Source organism: Crocodylus porosus, unplaced genomic scaffold (assembly GCF_001723895.1).
Source record: "Crocodylus porosus isolate Cpor-Errol unplaced genomic scaffold, CroPor_comp1, whole genome shotgun sequence".
Lineage (NCBI taxonomy): Eukaryota > Metazoa > Chordata > Crocodylia > Crocodylidae > Crocodylus > Crocodylus porosus.
Window position 1 is genome coordinate 79,426,402 of NW_017728947.1, and position 22,074 is coordinate 79,448,475.

At 41.1% G+C, this 22,074-nt stretch overlaps 1 protein-coding gene across 9 annotated transcripts in view; it reads left to right on the forward strand.

The window, feature by feature from the left end:
- Positions 1–21,583, forward strand: part of NRXN3 (neurexin 3) — a 1,400,777-nt gene extending 1,379,194 nt beyond the window's left edge. For 4 of the 9 annotated variants that reach the window (XM_019552159.1, XM_019552160.1, XM_019552162.1 and 1 more), the window contains one exon: positions 17,970–21,583. In XM_019552159.1, the coding sequence (XP_019407704.1) occupies positions 17,970–18,895 (926 nt within the window). In that variant the 3' untranslated portion in view covers positions 18,896–21,583. Of the gene's footprint in view, positions 1–8,847; positions 9,425–17,969 lie in introns of those variants that run through there. The other 5 variants (XM_019552167.1, XM_019552163.1, XM_019552164.1 and 2 more) reach the window with 2 other exon arrangements.
- The last annotated feature ends 491 nt before the right edge of the window (positions 21,584–22,074 follow it).

Consider the following 22,074-nt stretch of genomic DNA (forward strand, 5'->3'; position numbering starts at 1 on the left):
TTGGTCTAATAAAAGATATCATATTTAGCCAAAGAACCTTGTCTGCCTATGTCCTTAGACTGAAATGAGGGAGAAGGGACACACTCATGGTGCCTTTGTCCAAGAAGCAGATTTTTACTCTTACAAGGTTTCCTTCTAGTCAAGGTGGAGTCTCCTATTAAAGGGTAGACAGGATCTGTCCTTTTTCTCCCAGACACTGTGCCCTCCTAAAGGCTGTTCTTCTTGGTGTAGATTGCCTAGGGCCTCTACCTCCATTTTAATTTGAATAATGAAGAGAAAACCCCGAAGCCTGCACATTCTGCCTAATGACTTCTGCCAGAGTGAGAAGCAATCTTCCCCTGATAGCCAAGGTGGGAGAAGAATAACCCCCTCAAAGCATTACTAAAACAAATACTGCAAGTCTCTGGGGCAACAAGGGTAATAGAATACCTCCTGTAAATAAGCCTTAGTGCTCCTTTAACATTTCATCTGCTAGGCACCTTGCAAATACTGAATATTTAATCTCTACAGCATTCGTAGCAGCTGACAGTTCTCCATTTTGCCAATAGACAGATGGAAGCAAGCTGCAGGGAACTCATTCAGGGTCACAGAAGGAATTGATCTCAGAGCCATCCTATGAACTAGGGCTATTAGGGTTTCTAACTGAGGCTTCTTGGTGGGAAGTTCTTGCTCATTCCTCTAAAATCTGTGGCAGTGTTCCTGGCTGAATGCAGGATACCGGTCTAAATAGAGGCTGGTTGTGATCCAGTATAGCAATTCCTGTGTTCTTGTGTTTTGTATAAAAACTAACAAACTAGGCCTCTCCTTGTCAAAGTTTTAAAGAGTGGCTCTGGGCAACATACTAGAATGACAGGATCTAGTTCTTCTCCTAGAAAGTAGTGTACCATGGCTGCTACCCTATAAAGCTAGTCATTATTAGTATGATATTCTCTCCTAAGCATTCATTTGGCTGGCAGACTGGAAGGTACTAGCATGGAAAAGGTTAACTGTAGCAGAATGAGCAGATTATCCTGTCAGCTAGTGCCTGCAGGTAGCAGCATCTAGCGATACCGAGTTTCCTTGATTGCTGCCAGACTCGCCTTAATCCTAATCTCTCCACAGGGATTTCACCACTCTGGAACAGTCTCCTCTGTTTTGTTCATTTTCCCTTTGTTCACATGTAGCCAGATGGTGGCTTTTCAAGGGCAGCCCACTCTGGAGTGATTCAGAGGGGCCACACAGCACCTGGAGCCCCTGGAGGATGTCTGGCTGACTCGGCCACAATTCCTTGTGGGGGTGGGGGGAGAGGACTCTCACTGACGCAAGAAGTAGAAACTTTCTTTAAACAGCTGAGCTAGGGACAAACAGTCAGAAAGCCCAAGGCTAAATTGATTCAATCTTTGCAGGTTTCTTTAAACTGCTTAGATTGAACCGATAAGGAAGTGAACTGATGTTGACTTTTCAAAAGTGAAAGGTGGCCAGACCTCTTCAGTGGTCCATACCAAGAGGTGGGGGCCCTAGAGCATGCCTCCCAGCCTGCCAGACACTGCAGAGATCTGGGAGATGGGTAATTTCCAGCTATGCCCTCTCTTTAGCTTCCAGTCAGCTGAAGAGGGGGCGTTGGGGGGAAGCCCCCCCCCCAGACGGCCCTCTGGGGTCTCCCTAGCACTGGGGAAGGGGAAGGAGGGAAGCCTTTAGTGGGGTGTTTTTCCCTCTGTGCCTATGCCCAAAGCAGGTCCCCCTAGCCATGCCCCCTCCTCAGTCCAGGCTGACTAAGAAGCAGGCCTGGGGGGAAACCATCTGCTCCCCCAAACTGCAGCCAGGAACTCCCCCACAAAGGGTCAAGGCAGGAAGCCCCCAGCAGGGTGCCTCTTCCCCTCTCTCCCCAAGCCCAGAGCCAGTCCCCCTAGCCATGCCCCCTCCTCAGTCTGCACCAACAGAGGAGGAGGTTTGGGGGGAAACCCTCCTCTTCACCTGGCATTCCACCCCCAGTTGGGGTCTCCCTGGTGTTGGGAAAAGGGGGAGGGGTAACCCCCAGTGGTGCGGTTCTTCCCTGCCCACACCCAGAGCCAGGATCTGGGTCCATCACCTGGCTATGCCCCCTCCTTGGCCAGCAGGCTGGATGAGGAGGGTGTGGGGGGGAATGGCCCCCCACTCAGAACTAGACCCCAGCTAGGCTGTGCCAGGTGCAGGGGTGGGGAAGCCCTCCGTGGGGGCTGCTTTTTCTCCCCATTTCATCCCCAGCCTGCCTGCCGGCTGAGCAGGAGGCATAGCCAGGTGATAGACCTGGCTCCCAGGTGTGGGGAAGCCCACAGTGGGAGCTTTACTTCCCTGCCCAAGCCAGGAGCTGGGCTGATCACCTGGCCACAGCCACTTCTCAGCTGGCAGGCAGGTAGGGGAGGAAGTTGGGGGGAAACAACCCCCCCACCCCAGCTTTGAACTTTCAGCTAGGCTGTGTCTGGCACAGCAGGTGGAAGCCCACAATGGGGGCCATTCCCTCCCCCGCCACTCCCTCCTCAGATGGCCCACTGGCTGGGGGGGTGGGCATGGCTGGGTGATCACCCTGTCTCCCGACTCAGGTGGGACTGCAGGCTTCCCTGTAACCAGGAGCTGGGCCATTCACCTGGTGACATTTGCTCCCTGGCTGGCAGGCTGGCCAAGAAGGGAGTGGAGAGGAAAAACAGCAACTGCTTCTCCCTCCTTCTCCCTTTCCCACCCCCATTCCATGACCCTGCTGCCACCCCAGGAGCCACCAAATGAGCATGGCCTCTCGCGCCACCACTTTGCTGGAGCCAACTCAGGTGGGTCAGAGCATGAGCTGCCCAGTGCCTCCTAGACAGAGCTGCAGCCCAGGGCCTCCTCCCCATCCAGGAGCTGGGCCCCATCACCCCTGTCCTGAGCTCCCTACTGGCATCACACAAGCCCTCCCCACATCTTCTATGCTTGCCCTGTTGGCCCTGCCTGGAGCAGTCTCAGTGGCTCCCAGCCTGCTCCACCCACCAGGCTGCCACTCAGGCTGGCAGTGCGGCTTACAGTGGAGGAGGGAGGGGGCTTGCATCACCGGCTGCAGCTCCGCTGCCCAAGACTATCCTGCAGTGTGCCAGAAGAAAACACGCTGCTGCCCTGACTGGGAGATTCTCTGAGGGGAGCCGGCCCAGCGGGGAGTGCACTGGGGGCCTCTGCTGCCTGAGCGCCAGCCTTCCCATGAGCTCCAGGCCGACCCAAGAAGCTCCACTGTGGGGAGGGTTGGAGCTCCCAGTGGCAGTTTTATTCCTCTCACCCAAGGTGGGATGATTCCCCAGCCATGCCCTCTCCCCAGCCTGTGGGCCAGCTGAGGTGGGAGTTGGGTGGGAGGAGGAAATACCCACCCTGTGCCCAGCAGAGGCGGGGAAGCTGGCAGTGGGGAATTTGCTCTCCTGCCTCAGCTGGAGTAGGGGATGAGGTGGGGAAATTCAGCTTGCTCCTGACTGCTGGGAATGGAAATGTCTCTGCCAGCAGCTGGGGCTGGGCCATCCCTGCTCCATTGGAGCAGAGAGCACAGCCCAGGGTTGCAGAGCATGCTGGGATGCTGGGCGACTCTGATTTAACTTAAACCAGGAAGGCATCTGGGACAAAGTTGCAATTCCATAAACCAGTTTGACCCAGATCAGTTAAGTCTGATACTGCATTCAACCAGGTTTATCTTAAACCTATTTCGGCCATTTTGAAACTAACTGGTTTAGGTGCACTGAACTTATGTTCTGTTACAGGTTTAAGCCAATTTCTGATTACTTAAATTGCTTTATTTGTAATGTGTGTCCCTAGCCCTACACTGTGCATGTCCCACTGTACCTCAGCAGCTCTGCTACCCTGTACACTGGGTGTATGGAGTCATGGTCCTTACCTTTCCTTGCAATTTTTCGGTAGAGTATTTGTGTCACATGCGTCTCTCCTGGAATAGAGTCTTAGAGTCCCTCTCTTCTTTTGTACACCCATGCAAACTGACAATGGATTTTATTCTTTTCTTTAACATGAATTCCTGTCACATAAGCTAACTAAAGAAATATTGCTGCAGACACTACTTGAAGCTGAAAAGCAGATGCATAGATAATGGTGCATTTTTCTCCATTTTATGGCTAACCTACTTACAGGGATATGCGCATCTCCTCAGCTCATTGAAATCACTCCATTTGTCTCTTTTAACTGAATTTTCAACAATATGAGCGGCTGACGAGCTTTTGTCTTTCTTCTGCCTCAGTATGGAAATATGCTTTTAAATTACCCTAAAAGGTGCTGACTTATAACTAAAGTAGTGTTACAGACAGTGTTGTAAAAAGCGAGCAGGAGGCCTGTATTGTGCACTGGCAAACTGCACTTTTCCTGTTGTCATTGAAGTTCCTGGGTCTTATTTTAGACTGGAGTGGGGAAGGAAAATGAATGTATTGGTCTCATCCTTGCATTGCAATCAGAGCACATGGAACTCAAAAAGGGATAGGGATGAGAAAGGGGAATGGACAGGGGGGGCTGGAATAGCAAGGAATGCAAAGCTAAAATGCAGCAGCAGTAGGCTATGAATAGCAGAAGGTCCTGCTGGTTAGTAATGGGATGCATTGGAGACCAACTCAAATGGGATGGGTTGCAGTGTTTTGAAAATCAGCTGAACTGGCAGGTTAATGGAATCCAAGGGCTGAAGAATGCTCCAGATCAGAAAGAAATTTTGCAGGACCCAGGACTAAGATAATAGGTGTTGATGCAGGTCAAGATTACAGTTTAGGGACAGAGCTGAGAGGGTGTATTCTTGGAATCCTGTGCAGAGGGGCAATGACTATGATGAACTAGTGACAGCTATACAGCACTTGCTCTAATACACCTGGTCCAATACAGCCCTAATAGGCTCAAATGAATATACCAATTAAATTTACCTACAGAAATTTAAAACATAATAATAAACCACAGCAAAACTAAAAAACTTGTGAAAATAGCAAGTACGGTTGAGATAATTAGAACTGGCTGAGAAGGGGAGGCTTTTGTTAAGAACTTACTATTTTTTAATTTAGAATTTCTATTAGACAATCAAAATATAAAAAAAAAATCAGCTATCTCTACAATAAACTTGAATCTTTTGTTCTTCAGGCCAGTGGCTATTAACTTCTGATGCACTGAGACATGTATACCCAGGACTTTTCAGTATTTGAAAATGAAAGCTTAATATTTTTGCTTCTGATTTGGAGGGAGAGTTGCATTAAAGATTTAGCAGCAAAGTGTTTAGTTTATAGACTGACATGGAAATATTCTAGTCTCAGTTTTCAAATTAGGGTGCCTAAATTAATGCTCCTAAAAGCTCCATTTAGCTACTAGCCACTGGGGCCTGGATTTAAAAAAAAGAATTCAGGGCAGATTTTTGAGTGCTTTACACACACAACTCTATACACACAATTTTCTGCTGAAAATCTGCTCAATTTATTTATGTGCCTAAATAGAAAGTGAATTAGCTGGAAAAATATGACTTTGTTTGCTAGGCTCTTTTGATCTACTGACAGCAAACACCTTTTCTGGGGTTCAAAATTAAGCATGTAAAACAGCACAGTTGGGCTAGTATGGCGGGAAGTCTCTAACTTCAGGCTCCAAGATTGGTAATTGTGTTCCACACATTTAGGGTCTGTTTAGTGCTATAAGGAAGACCATGAATTCCCCATTCCATATCTTACAACTCTTAAGTGATGGGCACATGAACAAGTTAGCTATGAGTTAATGCCCGGAGCTTCATCTTTCTACTCATGTGTCCATAGCCTTAGAATCCAGCTGCAATTCATGACAAGGGTTTGTTCAGATTTAAAGCTTAAATGCCTCATTGTGAAATTTTCTAACTGCTGATTTAACTAGAGGCGAAGAATCCTGCTAGGGGACAAAGCCCAGGGACACTAGCTTTGAAGGCTTATTAAAAAAATATGCCCACTTCAGGGGTCTCACCACTTCTACTTTTTGTTTCCAACCAATCCTTTCCAGAAAAACATTCCACACGAATCCATCAAATGGATACATCCTCTGTTACCAGATGTACCCAAGTATATTGTCCCTGAAGTTCACCTAGCTAGGTTTCCCAGTCCTTGGTTGAACCTCTTCCCTTCTTAACTCATTCTCCAAAGGGACATAGTGTATCATTCCAGTGCATTGTTTCAGTAGGGGCATTGGCCATTCCTACCACATGTGCACTGGCCAGGGTTGTCTCATGCCTTTGGTGCTTCAATAGTAGTTGGATTTTTCTCATACATTCCCATTCCCTTGTTCATCTTTACCAGTTTGGGACACTTTTTCAATAATACATCCAAAATAAATGTGTGTAACATAGTATATGCATCTTTATGTTGTTTATTTTTAACTACTTTAGTTCTCTCAGTGGGTCTGAAAGTACTCTCACCACTCCCCACCACCCCCCACTAACAAAAAACAATACATCTTCATCTGGAAGTCTGTCTGTATTATCCTAATCTACAATGGTACAAGAGTTAGCTTCCAGTTTTAAATAAAGCCAAAATGGGCTGATTACTAGTATCTTCATTATCCATAATACCTTTTTTTACAATATGAAACCCAACCCTACAGTTACCCTTAAATAACAGCTACTGTGGGTTTTTTAGCTACAAAGCAAGTTATGGCCTGAATAGAAAAACAAAAGAACCCAATTTAATGAACAGTTGCAGTGTTAATCATTGTGACAGGGTGATGTCACACATTCAATCTAACACTTGCTAAGGGCAGTTAAAATGCAAGCAGATGCATATCCAAGTAGTTTAGCACATGTTAAGTGCCCAGTGCCCAGTGCAAAGTTGTTCTCTTTCAGGTGAGGGTTGTCTCCTAACATATACTAACTTTATATTCTAATGATTTACAGCTACTGCAAATGAATATGTGACACCACCCTAATGTGTACTAACTTTAATACATCACAATATTCCTATGGCTTGCAGCTGTTGTAAGAGAAGGTGTGACAAGGCCCTGAGTTGCCTGTCAACTTCAGTGGTATGAACCATAGGTCCGCTCCTAGAAACACCTACTACCAAACTAATGTTTACTACAGTTAAGTAGCTCCGCTGATGAGCTCATAGGATTAGTCCAGTTGACTCACTCTGTATGCATGTGTGTGTGTGTGTGTGTGTGTGTGTTTGAGATAACTGCTCACAATCATGAACAAGCAAACAGTATATCATTATTGTTTGCTGCATCAGCTTGCTTGGTAGTAATCATTACTTTAAGTAGCAAGTGTTTGCAGGAAATAATTCTTCCACCCTTACTCAAATTGACTAGCACTCACATGAATAATCCCAGTGAGGCTATGTATATAAATAAGTGCACCTCATCATGAGGATGGTTGGAGAACTGGTCCTGAGTAAGGACTGTAGGCTCGAGTTTTATGTGTTTGATCCCAACAGGCAACATTATGATGAGTGTGGAATGACTTTCCCAGTATCTCTTGCAATCTCTCCCCACTCTTTTTTTCCCTTCTAATCTTTTCCCATAACCTGCACAGAACCCTTGGAATGTACTTTGCCCTTACTGGACAGGCATGGAATGATATACCACCCTGTTTCCTGACTCGTCTTCTTTGCTAACCCTCCACCCCTCCCTCTCTCCCAATTCCTAGCTTGCTGTTCTGTTTTTCTACTTTCCCTAAATGCAACTTACTTTAAGCATGCATTATTATTATTAACATCCTACAGTAAAATTAAGCTATTATATAACCCATTTGTCGATCTCAGCCAATTTCTTCTTTTTCTATGTCTATTTATGACGTACATCCAGACTGCACGTCCTTTTTTTCCCCATGTTTATTTAAAAGAAAAAAAGTAACGACAAAAAAGATCTATTAAAAAAAAAAGCAACATTGGAGGGTGGTGGGTTTTTTTGGCCAAAAATTAAGAGAAAATTGAAATGGGCAGAAACCAATCCACAAGCAAAAAATATCTAAGCAATGAAAGTGTCCCTAGACTGCTTTGTCTGTTCCTTTTAAATGTGTGCATCTGGTTCGTTCATCTTTGAAAGTGTGTGGAATATTTTTTCTTTAAAAATAAAATTTAAAAAGAATCCACAATTGTTCTTTTCTCCCTTCTTGCTGGGAATAAACTGCTGTTTTTTTTCTTTTTGCTTTTTTTTTTAGTATATCTCTATATATCTATATTTTGATGTATTTCTTTTCAATGCTTGAATTTCTAACTTAGATTTGGTTTGTTCCAATCTAATGACAACAACAACAAAAACAAACACAAAAAAGAGTTATGAATTGTTTTCTGCAATTTTTCCCCCTACTTCCCTCTTTAACTAAGGAACTACTTCACCAGCAGAATCCCCACAGCCACAATTTTAAGATCACTCAAATTAATCTGATTTTAAACATAATCTGATTCAAGAGGGAGGGGAATCTTGAAGTACACATTCATTTTAAAACAATGACTTAATGTGCTGGACCAACAGTTGCCTCCAATTCCTTAGAACAATGTCAACTTCCTCATGGATTTTGGAAAAGACCTTTAGCTGCATATTGGGCTGTGCGTAGCTGCATTTGAAGTAGTTCTAATTGCAATGCATAAAACTAGTTTCCTTGTTTTTTGTTTTCTAATCTCTGATTATGATTATTATTATTAGTTTATGTATTTTTACTGCTCTTTTTAGTAGGGACAAAAGCTTTAACTGTTTTTATAATTTGAGAACCTTTAATGAAACTGTGAATATTATTATTATAATTCTTAATAATTTTTTTTGTAACTTGCATGTTGAAGAAGTTGCAGCTTAGGGTTTGTGAGATTGTCAATGTTAGAGTTCTGTTCTTTCTTTTTGTTGATGGGCATGAATATGCTCATTTGTTTTTGTATATTGCCCATCCCTTCCTTACAGCCAGAAGCTCTAATGCTGCTAGATCACTCCGTACCGCCCTTACATGGACATGGCAACTGACTTACACATTCACTCCCATCATCTTCATCTCCTGTGTAGTACACTCATAGATTTTACACTCCTATTCCATCCACCCTAGGCATCTTTTCTATCCATAAGTCCCCTCCCAACCCTTTCTTTAGCATCGTTAAAATTTTATGTGCAGTCATCCATTCCTTAAAAAACACACACACTAAAATTATAGAAAAAAGAAAATGTTTAAAAAAATATATATCAAATCAACCAAAAAAAGCAGAAAAGCTTAATTATCAAAAAATCATCATATCTGTAGATACGTAAACAAACGTAAATTCTATAAAGTGTACAGTTTTTTTTCAATTGTAATACATGAATTATTTTAAACAATACAAATATAATTTACAACCAAAAAAAAAAAACCTACAGAAAAAAACAAAAGCTCAAATCTGTTAAGGTGCAAGATTTTTTTCTTTTCATGTTATGTGGTGTGGATGTATGTGTTGTTGCCTCCCTGTATCGCCCTTTGTCGTAAAATTATATTTAAAAAAAAAAGAAATAATAAACATTTTGCTAAAAAAAAGTTTTTAAGAAATGACAACGAAACAAAAAAGCAAGTTTCAAGAATGTGGCAATTCTACTTGTCCAAGAGCATTCTTACACAACTTTCTTTTGTAAATTTTTCTTTCATGCCAAAAAACATGCGGGCAATTTGTTGATGTAAGTTGACTATATGCAATCAATGTGGTATGCTTTCTTCTAACTACTGATTTATTTTGAGTCCTTTTTTAAAACGGAAGCAATGTTTTTGGTTTTCGGAATTTTTTTGTTCCGTTTTCTTGGGTTTTATCTTTTTTCTTTCTCGTAAAGCGAATGACCTGCGTTTTTCTTTTCTTTTGCTGAACTTAATTTTGCTGTGAAATGTTTATGTTTTAATGATTTTTTTTATTTTCTAGTGTATGTTACGTTTGGGGGAGAAGTATAAATGTGTTCATTTAATTTTGGATATGTTTGCTTCTGTATTTTCTGTTATGTTTCCTGCGCTCTGTATATTGCTGGTTAAATGATTACTCTTTGTAAGAGGAGAGTGAATGACCCAGCGGTGGTTGCTCCTGCTCTTTGTCAACTCTGATCCCCAGATGCCTTTGCCTCCCACAGAAAAATAAGCAGGAATGCCAAGCTAGGGGAGCGGTAGTCAATGTTCCAGAAAGAAACAAGGGAAGTTTCTTTGACATAGTGGCTCACACTTTGGCCAGAGGGTCTCCTTGTTTTTAACTCTAACTTCATCCATCGTATTCACATGGAAGCATTTTATTAGTATTAATTCCATTGATTGCAAATCATCTTCCTTGTGACACAGTCGAGAACATACTCTCAAGTGTCCTGTTACACTGCAAACATCTGCCCCCAAATGACATTAACAGCATAAGAGCAAACCTCTTCTAGCAGTTTTTTCTTCCAAGCTTTTACTGTCTTGAACTTTTAAAATTTCCCTTGTCCTATAAGGTATTTCCTGCCCTGCAGTGTGCATTTCTTTGGATAATACTGAGTTCAGGTTAAACGTAAAGTAACTAAATGAACAAATAAAACACCTTTGCTATGGATAGGGTAATTTTTGAAGGGTGCATCTAGTAGCATAGTGCTAAATACGTAGCAGAGATCTCAGGCTCCACTGACAGCTGCCCAGAAGAACTGATGCTCAAAATGGAACAGGTAATTATGCTCACTAATAAGTTGTTACTGTCAATAAATCAAGTAGGTTTAAATTGATGAAAGATACCATAAAGGGTTCAATACATTTTGGTTGGTTCAGAGACGCAACTCAAAGTCTGGATACTTAGATTAACCTTCCTAATATACTACAAAAGTTGGAATTGCGATGAGAAGCAGTTTTCTTTTGAAATTAACAATGCCTTTTATTATGTCTTAAAACCTAAGGCGTTTGTTACTCCAGGTAATATTCCTTGGGTATTTCCTATTTCTGCCTTGGCTGAAACTGGCATGAACTAAAACAACCAATAATTTACAGCAAACTACTCTAAATATTTGACCGAATACTGTATTCATAAACTCTCACTTAGGCCCTACATACTCTAGCAAGGCTGGCATCAATTCTTCTTTCATCCACAATAATTTTTTCCTCCCTAATTAAGAAAACCTCATGTTGGGGGAAGCTGATCATAAGCTTTAGGAAACAATTCTCTCTGAAAATGAATGGGACTTTTGACATCAACCTGGACTTGACCCTTAATCAGTTATTTCTGGGTGTGTGTATACATGTGTTTTAATGCACAGTAGTCTATTTTACTGTGTGCGAAAGCATCACATAAAAAACCATGCAATTATGTTAATGCACAATAAAATAGGCAACTGCACATTAAGCATCACTTAAAAACTATGCACATTCATTACTGGGCATTAAGGCAGTCTAATGCACTTTTTTTTAGCATTTCACAATGGTGGTACCGACTTTAATGCGCATGAAAAAAAGCACCTTAATGCAATGTTGATGCCTCTAGACCAGGGGTGGGCAAAATGGTGGATCCAGCTGGGTGTGCAGGCAGTGGATCATAGCTCTGCCCTGGCTCTGGACCACACTGTCATGACTGCAAGATCCCAGCGTCAGCCGCAGAACAGCTCCCTGCCCTGCCACGGGTCTTGCCAGCACTGCTGGGGCCAGTCTCCACTGCTGGGTCCAGACACTGCTGGAGTCCCCATGGAAACTGTCCGCAGGAATGTGAGCAGGTGCTGCCAGGGAATGGAGTCCGCTGTAGGGCCGATTTGGCCCACAGGCTGGACTTTGCCCACCCCTGCTCTAGACAGGGTCTTTTGGCACCTTTTCTCTTTTAGAGCAACAAATCCGGCTGCAAGACTAGTGTTTGCTCAAGTCACTTTGGGAACATTTGATTTTCAGGGAGGAAAAAGAGAGTCTGGATAGTTGAGGCAGAAGGCTAAAGTACCCTGGTGTTACTGACTGTCATTTTCAATTAAGTGAGGTTGAAGAGGTGAAAGAATATCAAGAATGTTCATCTGCTCAGCTTCATACTAGCATCAGATTTCTGCAAATCAGTGGCTGTGGTCTGAATATTTTTTCCTGTTCACCCTCAAAGGACCCAAAGAGAACAAACCCCTAGTGATGTTTAAAAACTCAATTATTTAATGAGAATTTCTTGGCACCCAATTTGCATAAATCAGGAGAAGGGATAGTGGTGGATTATTTTCTATGGCAGTGTATTTCAGACAAAGTGGAGCTGAGTATCAGAGCAAGAGGATAAGAATAAAATGCAAATGAGACTTTAGATGTGGAATTTCAAATACGTGAAGATGTCACGTGGATGTGCTGTGCTGGGCATTTAAAATCTTTTTCACCACATCTGGAAGAGACACAGGGTTATGTCCCTTTATAATCATCATGAGATTCAGCAGGTGAATCTTTTAGGATTCTTTTACTGTGTGCTTTTTGTCCTGCCTCTCTTTGATGAGCAGTGGATTCAGAACTTGAATTTAGAGACCAGTGAAACAGTCTTGGCCATAAAGAGAGCTGGATACTGCTGCACTTTTTTTTGTTGGTGCCCTCTACATTCATGATTCGCCCACAACATCCTTACAGTTCAAAAGACTTCTATTAAATTTTTAACACTCTTTCTTTCCAGTGGCAGAGAGCCCTTACTAGAGATCAGCCTCAGAGGTATGAATTATATATCTATAAATACACTCATAAAGCAAAAAGCAGGGCAGCTTCAAGGCTAAAGTAGACCTTTTATATCCCCAGTGATCTTGCCGGTTTAAAAGAAAGTACAACCCTGTCAAAAAAGTATATGGTCCAGATTTAAAATGCTAACTTTATGGAATACACATAGTGCTTGTTCTTGGGAAGAAGAAATCCAAGAGAAGCACTTGGATACTAGTATTTTACTGGGTGGAGTTACCCATCACTGAGGCTGCAATTCTCTTGGTGCTTCTTCTTGTTCATTGTACCTTTTGCATTTATTCCCAGCCAATGAAGCACTGACTCTGCGTCCCTACCTAGGAGAAGCAGCTAGTTTATCTATTCCCTTTTATTTCATTCTTCAGCACCAGGCTGTCAACACAAACTATTTAAAAAAGCACACAACAAGTTTGGGGAAAAGGACAGGGGAGTTGGCCAGGCTGCAGACCCTTAGGATGCGCTGAATTCTAAGTACAGGTTCTGAATCCACTGCTCATTCTCCAGTATTTGCAAATCAATGACCAATTTTCCCAAAAAAAAGAAAAAAAGAAAAAGTAATAACACTGAAGAAACAAAATTTCCTGCCTCTTCAGTTGAACCTTTGTTGAATAACAAGTAGTGAATATTTTAAGGAAGAATTTCACCACACATTTCTTAAGAGCTAGGTACACCACTGATTTAATAAAAATAGACCAAATCATTAAAGACATCAAGAACTGAGCAACAAAAACAACAAATGTTTAGCATTAAGATAGCCCTTCTCACCATCAGAGAGGATTACAGAAATTAATTAACAAATTTTAATCCTAATTATTGATTTGATGGGAGTCATCCATTGTGGTTGGCGTCTCTGCACAATGTGCTTCCTTTTAAATCCTATGTATACCTTGGACAATGAAAGAGGTGAAACTTCAACCTAGAAGTTCACGGTCTTCACCAGAGATCTGCTGTGTGAGAATGTTCTCTTATATGGAAGCAAAGGTTTCTTTTTGCAGTATGAAACTCCACATTCATAGCCAGCAGCAATATATGAAAATCAGCAAGTAACAAACCCAAAAGCTCCTTCCTGTGTTCTCCCTGGGAGGTCATTAGCACAGGGCCAAAGAAAATGGGAAATCATCAAGCATTGAAAGAACAATTTCAAGTAGCTGCTTGACAGATGAGCCAATTTTATCATCAATGAGAGCACATTCCTCCCACCAACCCAAAACAGATGCAAAAACACTAATCCCAAGAGGCGCAAATGTCTCAGTTACTGTAACAAATGAACTCTCTAGTGGGAAAGTGGTTCCTTTAAAGCCAAGGAAGCCCAAGAGATAAAATGAGGAAAGGTGGGTTTTAGTTCTCCTGCTAGAGTGTATGATGCATGGAGTTGTATTTGCAGTTACTAGGTTACAGTGCAGAGTGGAATGTCTGATTTTCCCATGCTTCTGGGCTTTGCTTCTTACCACGTGGGGCCAGGAAGAAATGTTTCCCCTTCTTAATGCCAGAGGTATTGGAGAGGAAGAGGGGTAATTGCCTTCCTCAGAAACTTTGGGTGTTGGCTACAGCCAAATCTGCAGATTTTTGACTGGTGTGTGTCTGGGACTTAAAAAATCCCTGTAGGTTCCTAGTTAGAGGATCTTGCTTTTCTATTCAGGATCAGGTAGATCCAAACATAAAAGAATTTTGCCCTATGGTCAGAATGGCACAGACTGTGTAGGGTTTTGTCTTCCACTGCAACTGGGGTACGGTCCTCTTCCTTGCATCTCTCAAGGATACTTTGACAAACTACTTCCTGTCCTTGCAGTGGCAGGACATTGACAGTGCCCTCGTTCCCTTGGTTTACCTGTGGCAAACTATGGTTATCTTGATATTTTCAAGTACTGTACCTAGTAGCTGTGAATGAAGGTTACTTATGCAGTTTCAAGAACAGATTAGACAAGCGCTTCAATAGGAGGCTTAAATAGGGATGATCCTGCCTTGAGCTTCCTGCCTCCTAAAGTCCCTTCCACATCCACATCCACTTTTCTATGATTCTTACAGGGTAGCTTATAAACATGGTGTGGCTTATTGAACACTCTGGGCCAAATATGGAGGTGAGATTAAGTAATTCTAAGAAAGTCTAAGTTTGTCCCAGCCTTCCAATAATCTAAGTTACAGCACCTCCCTGATGACATATGTCAAGACAGATTCTACAAAGCTCACCTCTGAATTTAGCCAGTGGTCCTCCTTCCACCATACTTATACTCAGGGAGCTCAGTACTCTCTGGTACATTTGTGGAATTCCACTTGTTCTAATAACTCTGTTTATATCATGGTAAGCATGAACATTTTTAGTGGCAATAGGTTTGATTATAAACTACAAGTAAAAAAAAGTCTTAGAAAAATGAATTGTTTCTTAATATCAGTTGTGGGTCTGGAAATGGTTTTAAAAACAATATTTCTTGTTTCCTTGGAGTCAAGTCTAAAGGGTTGACTGTAAAGTGGACTAAAATATTTCCTCCACGGAGGAAAGCTGTCCAAAATATCACCCCAGTGGGTGGCAGATCAGCTGCACACAGAAGCCATTTGTAGACACAGTAGATTTTAATAACAAAAGCACTTCAGAAGCTTTAGATAGGCAATTAAAAACTGTCAAACTTATGACTCCAGTTGTGTGTCACAGATGGTGCACTAAAACTGCAGATGAATGCTACTATTTAATGACAGAGGCACTAATTTTAAAATCACTTAAAGGGACACTATCAACCCCCTCAACAGACCTCAGATGATTTTGAGGGACTTGATTCCCTATCAAGCAGCTGATTTTGTGTATGGCTTGAACTTCTATTATTTAATTCACTCTTACCCAGACTGTAAAATGTCCAGTGGTAGATTTTCAGTTCTTAAGGCCCCTCATAAAAGTTTGACTTGAGACAAGTTAACAACGATTAGCCATGCCCACTGTAATAACAGAAGCCTTTGTGACAGGGGTAAATCACAGTCCAAGTCCCTGATTCTACTTCATGTGCAGCAAAGCTCAGTCAAAAAATCAGAAAATATAACATAGCTGTCTGGCAGATTACAAACTAATGCTGCCTTTCCCATCTCTGTAGTGAACAAATTCAATATGAAGCAACCCCCTTGGATTATTTTTTATCTAAAATACTCAACTTTTCCCTTCTTTGGGTAGCTAAGGCACAAATGCTATCCAGAAGCTGACAAAACTATGCTGCATAATCAAATTGGCTATTTTGATGTCAAACAAAAGAAACAACTTTGCAACATAGGTGTATCAAAAAACTAAATATTATATTCCACATGCAAAGCTAATTTCTAGCAGCAGTGACATAAAAGCAAGTATTCCCATTGATTCAGTTCATCAGCATTCAACCCCTCACAAAAACTGAAAAATAACCATAGGCCAGGGTTGCTATCCAGACTGCGACCAAACTGTGTCTGAGATGACATTTGTACCCTCTGTGCACAACTGATGATTAAACATGGCTGCTGCACAAGTCCATTTACCTTGAATTGACGGCAAACTGCAAGCAGCCAAAAGCAAGTTTAAGAGCAGTACTTGGTGATATGGTCTGTACAGAACTCTTGTTGGCATTAATAGAACCTTCACATGAAATGCATGTAGAAACTATAATACAACTTTTCAGTATTAATAAAAGACATCAGAAATTTGACCCTACTGCCAAGTAGGCAGTTAGTTAGGTACATGACTGTTTATTAACAATAATTAACAAATAGTTCAGATGCAAAGTCATCATTTTTTTAAATTTGGGATCTTATTACCCATTGTTTTTGAACCTCCCACATCTGCACAAATTCTGAGTATGGTAAGTCCAAGTCAAAAATCTCCATTCTTTCATGTGACATTTTACATTCACTCAGAACTGATATAAGTGACTCCTCATGGTACAAAGCAAAGAGGAAGTGTGCTTTATATATGATTCTTTCTCAGGCAACCTTTCACTGAAATCAATGGGATCTGAATAGACAGCCCAGCTTACTCAGCTGGCTAGCAAAAATGTAAATACAAAACTTACCCCAAAACATATTAAAGCCACACAGCTCCATAAAACGATACAGGAACCTGCACTTAAATACCCAACTGTGTGATCTGAACATAAAAGAGTGCAATTTACCTCCACACCTACCTAAAAGATAAGTAAAACGATAGCCCCATTATCCTGAAAGCAGAAGTGAAGTCACATTACAGTGCACATGTGAATCAAGCGAATTACCTTGATGAAATAAACCAGCTTACTTAGGCAGGTCTAGATATTTCAATATAGCAAAACTTTGTTAAGAAACCCAGGTGCCAGGAATTACCGTGACTCTCTTGATTGCAGATACAATGAGCTTGTGTATGGAAAAGTGAGGATTGGCTGCTGACTGTTCACAGGACAAGGACTCTAGAAAAATGTGACATTTAGTAGAGCTTCATAGGTTTTCTTGTAGGCTAGAGAAAACATCACACTGATCTCTGTATATAGAGAAATTCCAGGAGATGAAGAATGTACACTGCTTATCAGTTTCAGCTTGGGCTCAAATTCTGATTTAGGTCAGCTTACACACAACTTGGCATAATCAGTCAGGATTGTCAGTGTCCATTTAGTCAAAGCACAGCATCAGAATATCAAGGAGCACTGCAGATCAATTTGGGGGTAAATTAGTAGACAGAGCTGAGAAAGTATAGGGAGAGAGTTAAGGATGGAGTAGCAGCGGGTACTATGGATCAAAAAAAGATGAACAAAGATTGAACAACTCTTGGTGCCTGCATGCCCTCCATCTAGCTCTAGTTTCTCAATCCATCCCTCACTCCCATGAGAGCTACATTCACTTGCACAGTTTAAAAGCCAAAAAAATAAACAAGAAGAAAAGAATGAACCAGGAAGTGTTTAGAGGTTGCGGTGGAAGGAAAACAGAGAAGAAATACCAGCGCTACCATAATGACAAGACACAGAGGAGGCAAAACTGGTAAGAAGAAATGGCCAAGAGCAGCAAAGTCTAATCCACTATTTTATGGTGGCTTGGAGTAATTCCATATTTAAACATTCTTTTCCTCTTACTATGATAGACTGTTTAAGAAAGTAGAGATATGCCAAATTTGAATTCTTCAGAGTCACTTGAGAGTATCTTCAAGACCAAACCTTTGGGCCCCAAGGATTTCAGAATTCTCCCCCAGCATACCTTCTGGAGTTTAAAGAGGGAGGAACTGAAATGGCCAACTTGCCTAGCTTAAAAACAGGTTAAGAGGGAAGGATCTAAGGCCCTGGGGATTTGTGCTGCTAGTGTGGATAAGGGGAGAAAAATTGTCTCAATGAATTTCTGAGTTATCCATCACCTTTAAGCTGAGCAAATTTAAAATGTGGTTCTGTGTCAGTAAAATGTACTAATCTTGTGTTTTTTCTTTCAATCCCAGGAGGTGAATTAGTTATCCCTCTACTTGTAGAAGACCCTTTAGATATTCCTCCTATTGCTACTCGTGCACCTTTCATTACACTCCCCCCTACCTTTCGCCCCCTCCTCACCATTATTGAGACCACCAAAGATTCCCTGTCCATGACCTCTGAGGCGGGGTTACCTTGCTTGTCGGACCAAGGCAGCGATGGTTGTGATGATGATGGCTTGGTGATATCTGGGTATGGCTCAGGGGAAACCTTTGACTCTAACCTGCCCCCTACTGATGATGAAGATTTTTACACCACCTTCTCCTTGGTAACAGATAAGAGTCTTTCCACTTCAGTCTTCGAAGGTGGCTACAAAGCACACGCACCTAAGTGGGAATCCAAGGACTTTAGACCTAACAAAGTCTCCGAAACTGGTAGGACTACTACCACGTCTTTGTCCCCTGAGCTGATCCGCTCCACAGCTTCGTCCTCGACTGGGATGGTGCCCAAATTGCCAGCCGGCAAAATGAATAACCGTGAGCTCAAACCCCAGCCTGACATAGTCTTGCTTCCGTTGCCCACTGCCTATGAGCTAGACAGCACAAAGCTGAAGAGCCCGCTAATAACTTCCCCCATGTTCCGTAATGTGCCCACAGCAAACCCCACGGAGCCAGGAATCAGACGGGTTCCGGGGGCCTCAGAGGTGGTCCGCGAGTCGAGCAGCACAACGGGGATGGTCGTCGGCATAGTGGCTGCTGCTGCCCTCTGCATCCTGATCCTCCTGTACGCCATGTACAAGTACAGGAACAGGGATGAGGGGTCCTATCAGGTGGATGAGACGCGGAACTACATCAGCAACTCTGCCCAGAGCAACGGCACACTCGTGAAGGAGAAGCAGCAGAGCTCAAAGGGCGGCCACAAGAAACAGAAAAACAAGGACAAAGAGTATTATGTGTAAAAAATATACTTATTTATATATAAATATATAAATACTTAATGAGATTTAACTGAAATATCAGAATCGTTACAGCTAACAAGATTGGGAGCTATCATTTGTGGGAAAAAATATTGGGAAAAAATATTCAGCTGTGACTGTTAACGTCTCGGTCATCACTTGGAGTCAGCAAACTCTGCCCTACTGTATTATAAAGCACACTTAGTGTTCTGGAGATGGCACATGCAGCTCTACCATGTTAGCGGACTTGGAAGTTGCCTAATCTCCCGCTCTGCTGAACTTTCTGCAAAAGGTAGAAGACTTCATGGCTTACTTGTTTCATATCTCCAAGTGAGTCTTTAACAATGTTCGTGATCTTTGACTGTATCGATAATTTTTCAGTTTACTTATTTAAAAAAAAAAGAAAGAAAAAGAAAAAAATATAAACGTTATAAACAAAACAAAACCCCAAGCAAACTGATCTGGCCATGTCCAGTGTAACTTTTCAAGATTGGAGGGAGGTGGAATAAATGATTTTGGAGATCGTTAGTGTTTGGTTTGGTTTGGTTTGGTTTCCTGGGGGTCCTTTGTTCTTTCTTTCTTTCTTTCTTTCTCTCTTTCTTTTTTTTTTGTTTTTTTTTTTTGGTGGGGGGGAGAATGAACTGGGACATGAGTCAAGAAGAAATCTCAGAAAAAAACCCCTAATAAATAAAGAGAGACTATTGCCATATATGAACTCAAAAGATACCTATGGTGTTTACATATCTGGTTGTGTTGTCTCTAGAATCCGTTGTCTTGCAGTAAGTTGTTTGCTAACAGCACAGTGAAAGTGTGTGACGGGTGGTGATGAAGATGATTTTTTTCATGGAAAGCTGGTTCCCTTGGATCTGGCTCCAGTGTTTTCAGTCAGACTCAAGAATAGATTGTTTTGGGTCTTGTTTGATTAGGGGCACTGGATTTATTGACAATATCATTTGGTATGCATTAGCACAGCCAAAATATGTTTAAGTGGAAGTAAGAAGGAAAAACTAAAGAAAAACAAGAAAATGGTTAGCCACTCTAGCAGAATATGCCATGCAAAAATAAAGGAGCCATTCTCTAGGTTCTGGTTCTGTGACTGATTGCAATGCATGCAAATAAGAATAAGAATAATAAATCAGTGAATAAAGTGATCAGAAAGACAATATTTGAGTTCAGCTTGTGACATGACCCATAAGCGTCACACAAGCAAAACACGCCATGAAAAATACAGTATACATAGGGGTTTTTTTTTACATAAAGCTGTTTTTCATATGTAATATTTTAATTTTGTAGCTTAACATTTCTGATTATCTCTGTCTTTCCATTTACCCTATTTTCCCTTTACCCTCTCTTTTATATACAAGAAATAAATGAATAAAGCTGCTGTGACACAAAAAATAATAAAGTAAAAGGAATTTAATAATATTATAATATATAAATATATATATATATACAGATATATTTATCATGGTATGTTTGATGGGACGACTGGAACAGAAATTCTGTTATGGTCTTAACATGGAATGCGAATGTTGTTTTAGAAGAAAAAAGTTTTAAAAAAGCAAAATTGAACCTTAAAAATGTGAAGAGAGCGTGTGTTTTAGCTTTGTCACAGTTATCAGTGTCAAAAGGATTAAAACATTTTCTCAGAATTTGTTTACATATTTTACTACTTTTTTTTTGTTAGTGTAATTTGTACATGGCTACCCTGAATGTATATAATGTTTTATGGTTAAGCTAATTTTTTTTGTTTGGTTTATATTTAATTTGTTCAATCTTGGTTGGTTGGTTTTTATTTTTCCCCAATTATTGTGTAAGGGAATAACTTACTGTACAGAACAATAACCAACTGGTTTCATGGCCATGCCAATCATGTGCAAAAAAGCAAAAGAGGGAGCAAGAGAACGAGGCAGACAAAAAGAAAAACTAATACAAAATGAATTGAGGACTCTGGAGTTTCAGAAATGTATAATTTTTCTGTATACAGATGAAAACTAATCAGCTGTTTAGGTTTAGAAATCTACTCTTGCTGGTGTTTATAAGTCGCATGAATATTTGACTTTGAAGAAGTGTCATCAAATACACACACGCACATGGGAACTAAATAAAAAGTAGCCTTCTCAAGCATTTAGAGAAGAGGCTTTCATGGTTAACAGATATTTTCAGTGTGTGTGTGTGTGTGTGTGCGTGTGTGTGCGCGTGTGCGTGTGTGTGCGCGCGAGGTTGTTTTTGTTTGTTTTTTGTTTTTATTTATTTTTATACTAAAAAGAAAAAAAAAGACAGGTTTTAAAAAGGTATGAAAGCACGATTTTAGACAACCTAACTGGCTGAACCTATATGAAGTTGATTATATCTTGATGTCTGTAAAAGATTGCTGTTCTTGGAGTCTTGGAGTCTTGTGAAATGATTTCCTGCTTTCTTTCTTCCTTTCCTTTTTTCTTTCCCTTTTTAAGTTAAGGGGGAAAGACCCACTTTCTTTCTTTTCCTTTTTTGTGTAAGTTTCTATTGGACAGTTTTTGGGAACATGTGCATTTCTGTATGTGGGCTTTTACCATATTCCTGTTGTTTTATGGACAACCTTAAGAATTTTTGTTTGATGTTTTTTTTTCCCCTTTCTTTCCTCCTTTTCTTTTATTATTTGCATTTTTGTTCAAGGATATGCTTAGCAATAAAATGTTCTTCCCAAAGCCCTGGATGTTGCTGTCCTTTTTATTTTCCAAAGGCTAAAGGGGCACTCCCTCTATAGAGATGAAAAATGTCTCTGAATCAAGAACCAGAAGTCAGGTCTCCCCCATCCTAAATGACTGCCCTAACCCATGAACTACAAAACTATGTTCACATTTGTACTCTTATTCTAAAAGGTAGGCATCATGACCCATGTTCTTTTGGGGCTCTAGCCTCCAAGTCTAACATTTAAGCTAGGGACAGACATTACACATAAACTGGTTTAAATGATTAGAAACTGGCTTAAATCTGTAACAGAACATATGTTCAGTGCACATAAACCAGAATGAAAATGGCTGAAACCAGTTTAAGATAAACCTGGTTGAATGTAAAATCAGACTTAACTGATTTGGGTCAAACCTAGGAGGGCCAAGGCAGAGATGGAGATAGGACTAGCTTCCCGGATTAAGGACAATAGGAAGTCCTTCTTCAAATACATAGGGGGTAAAAAGAGGGTC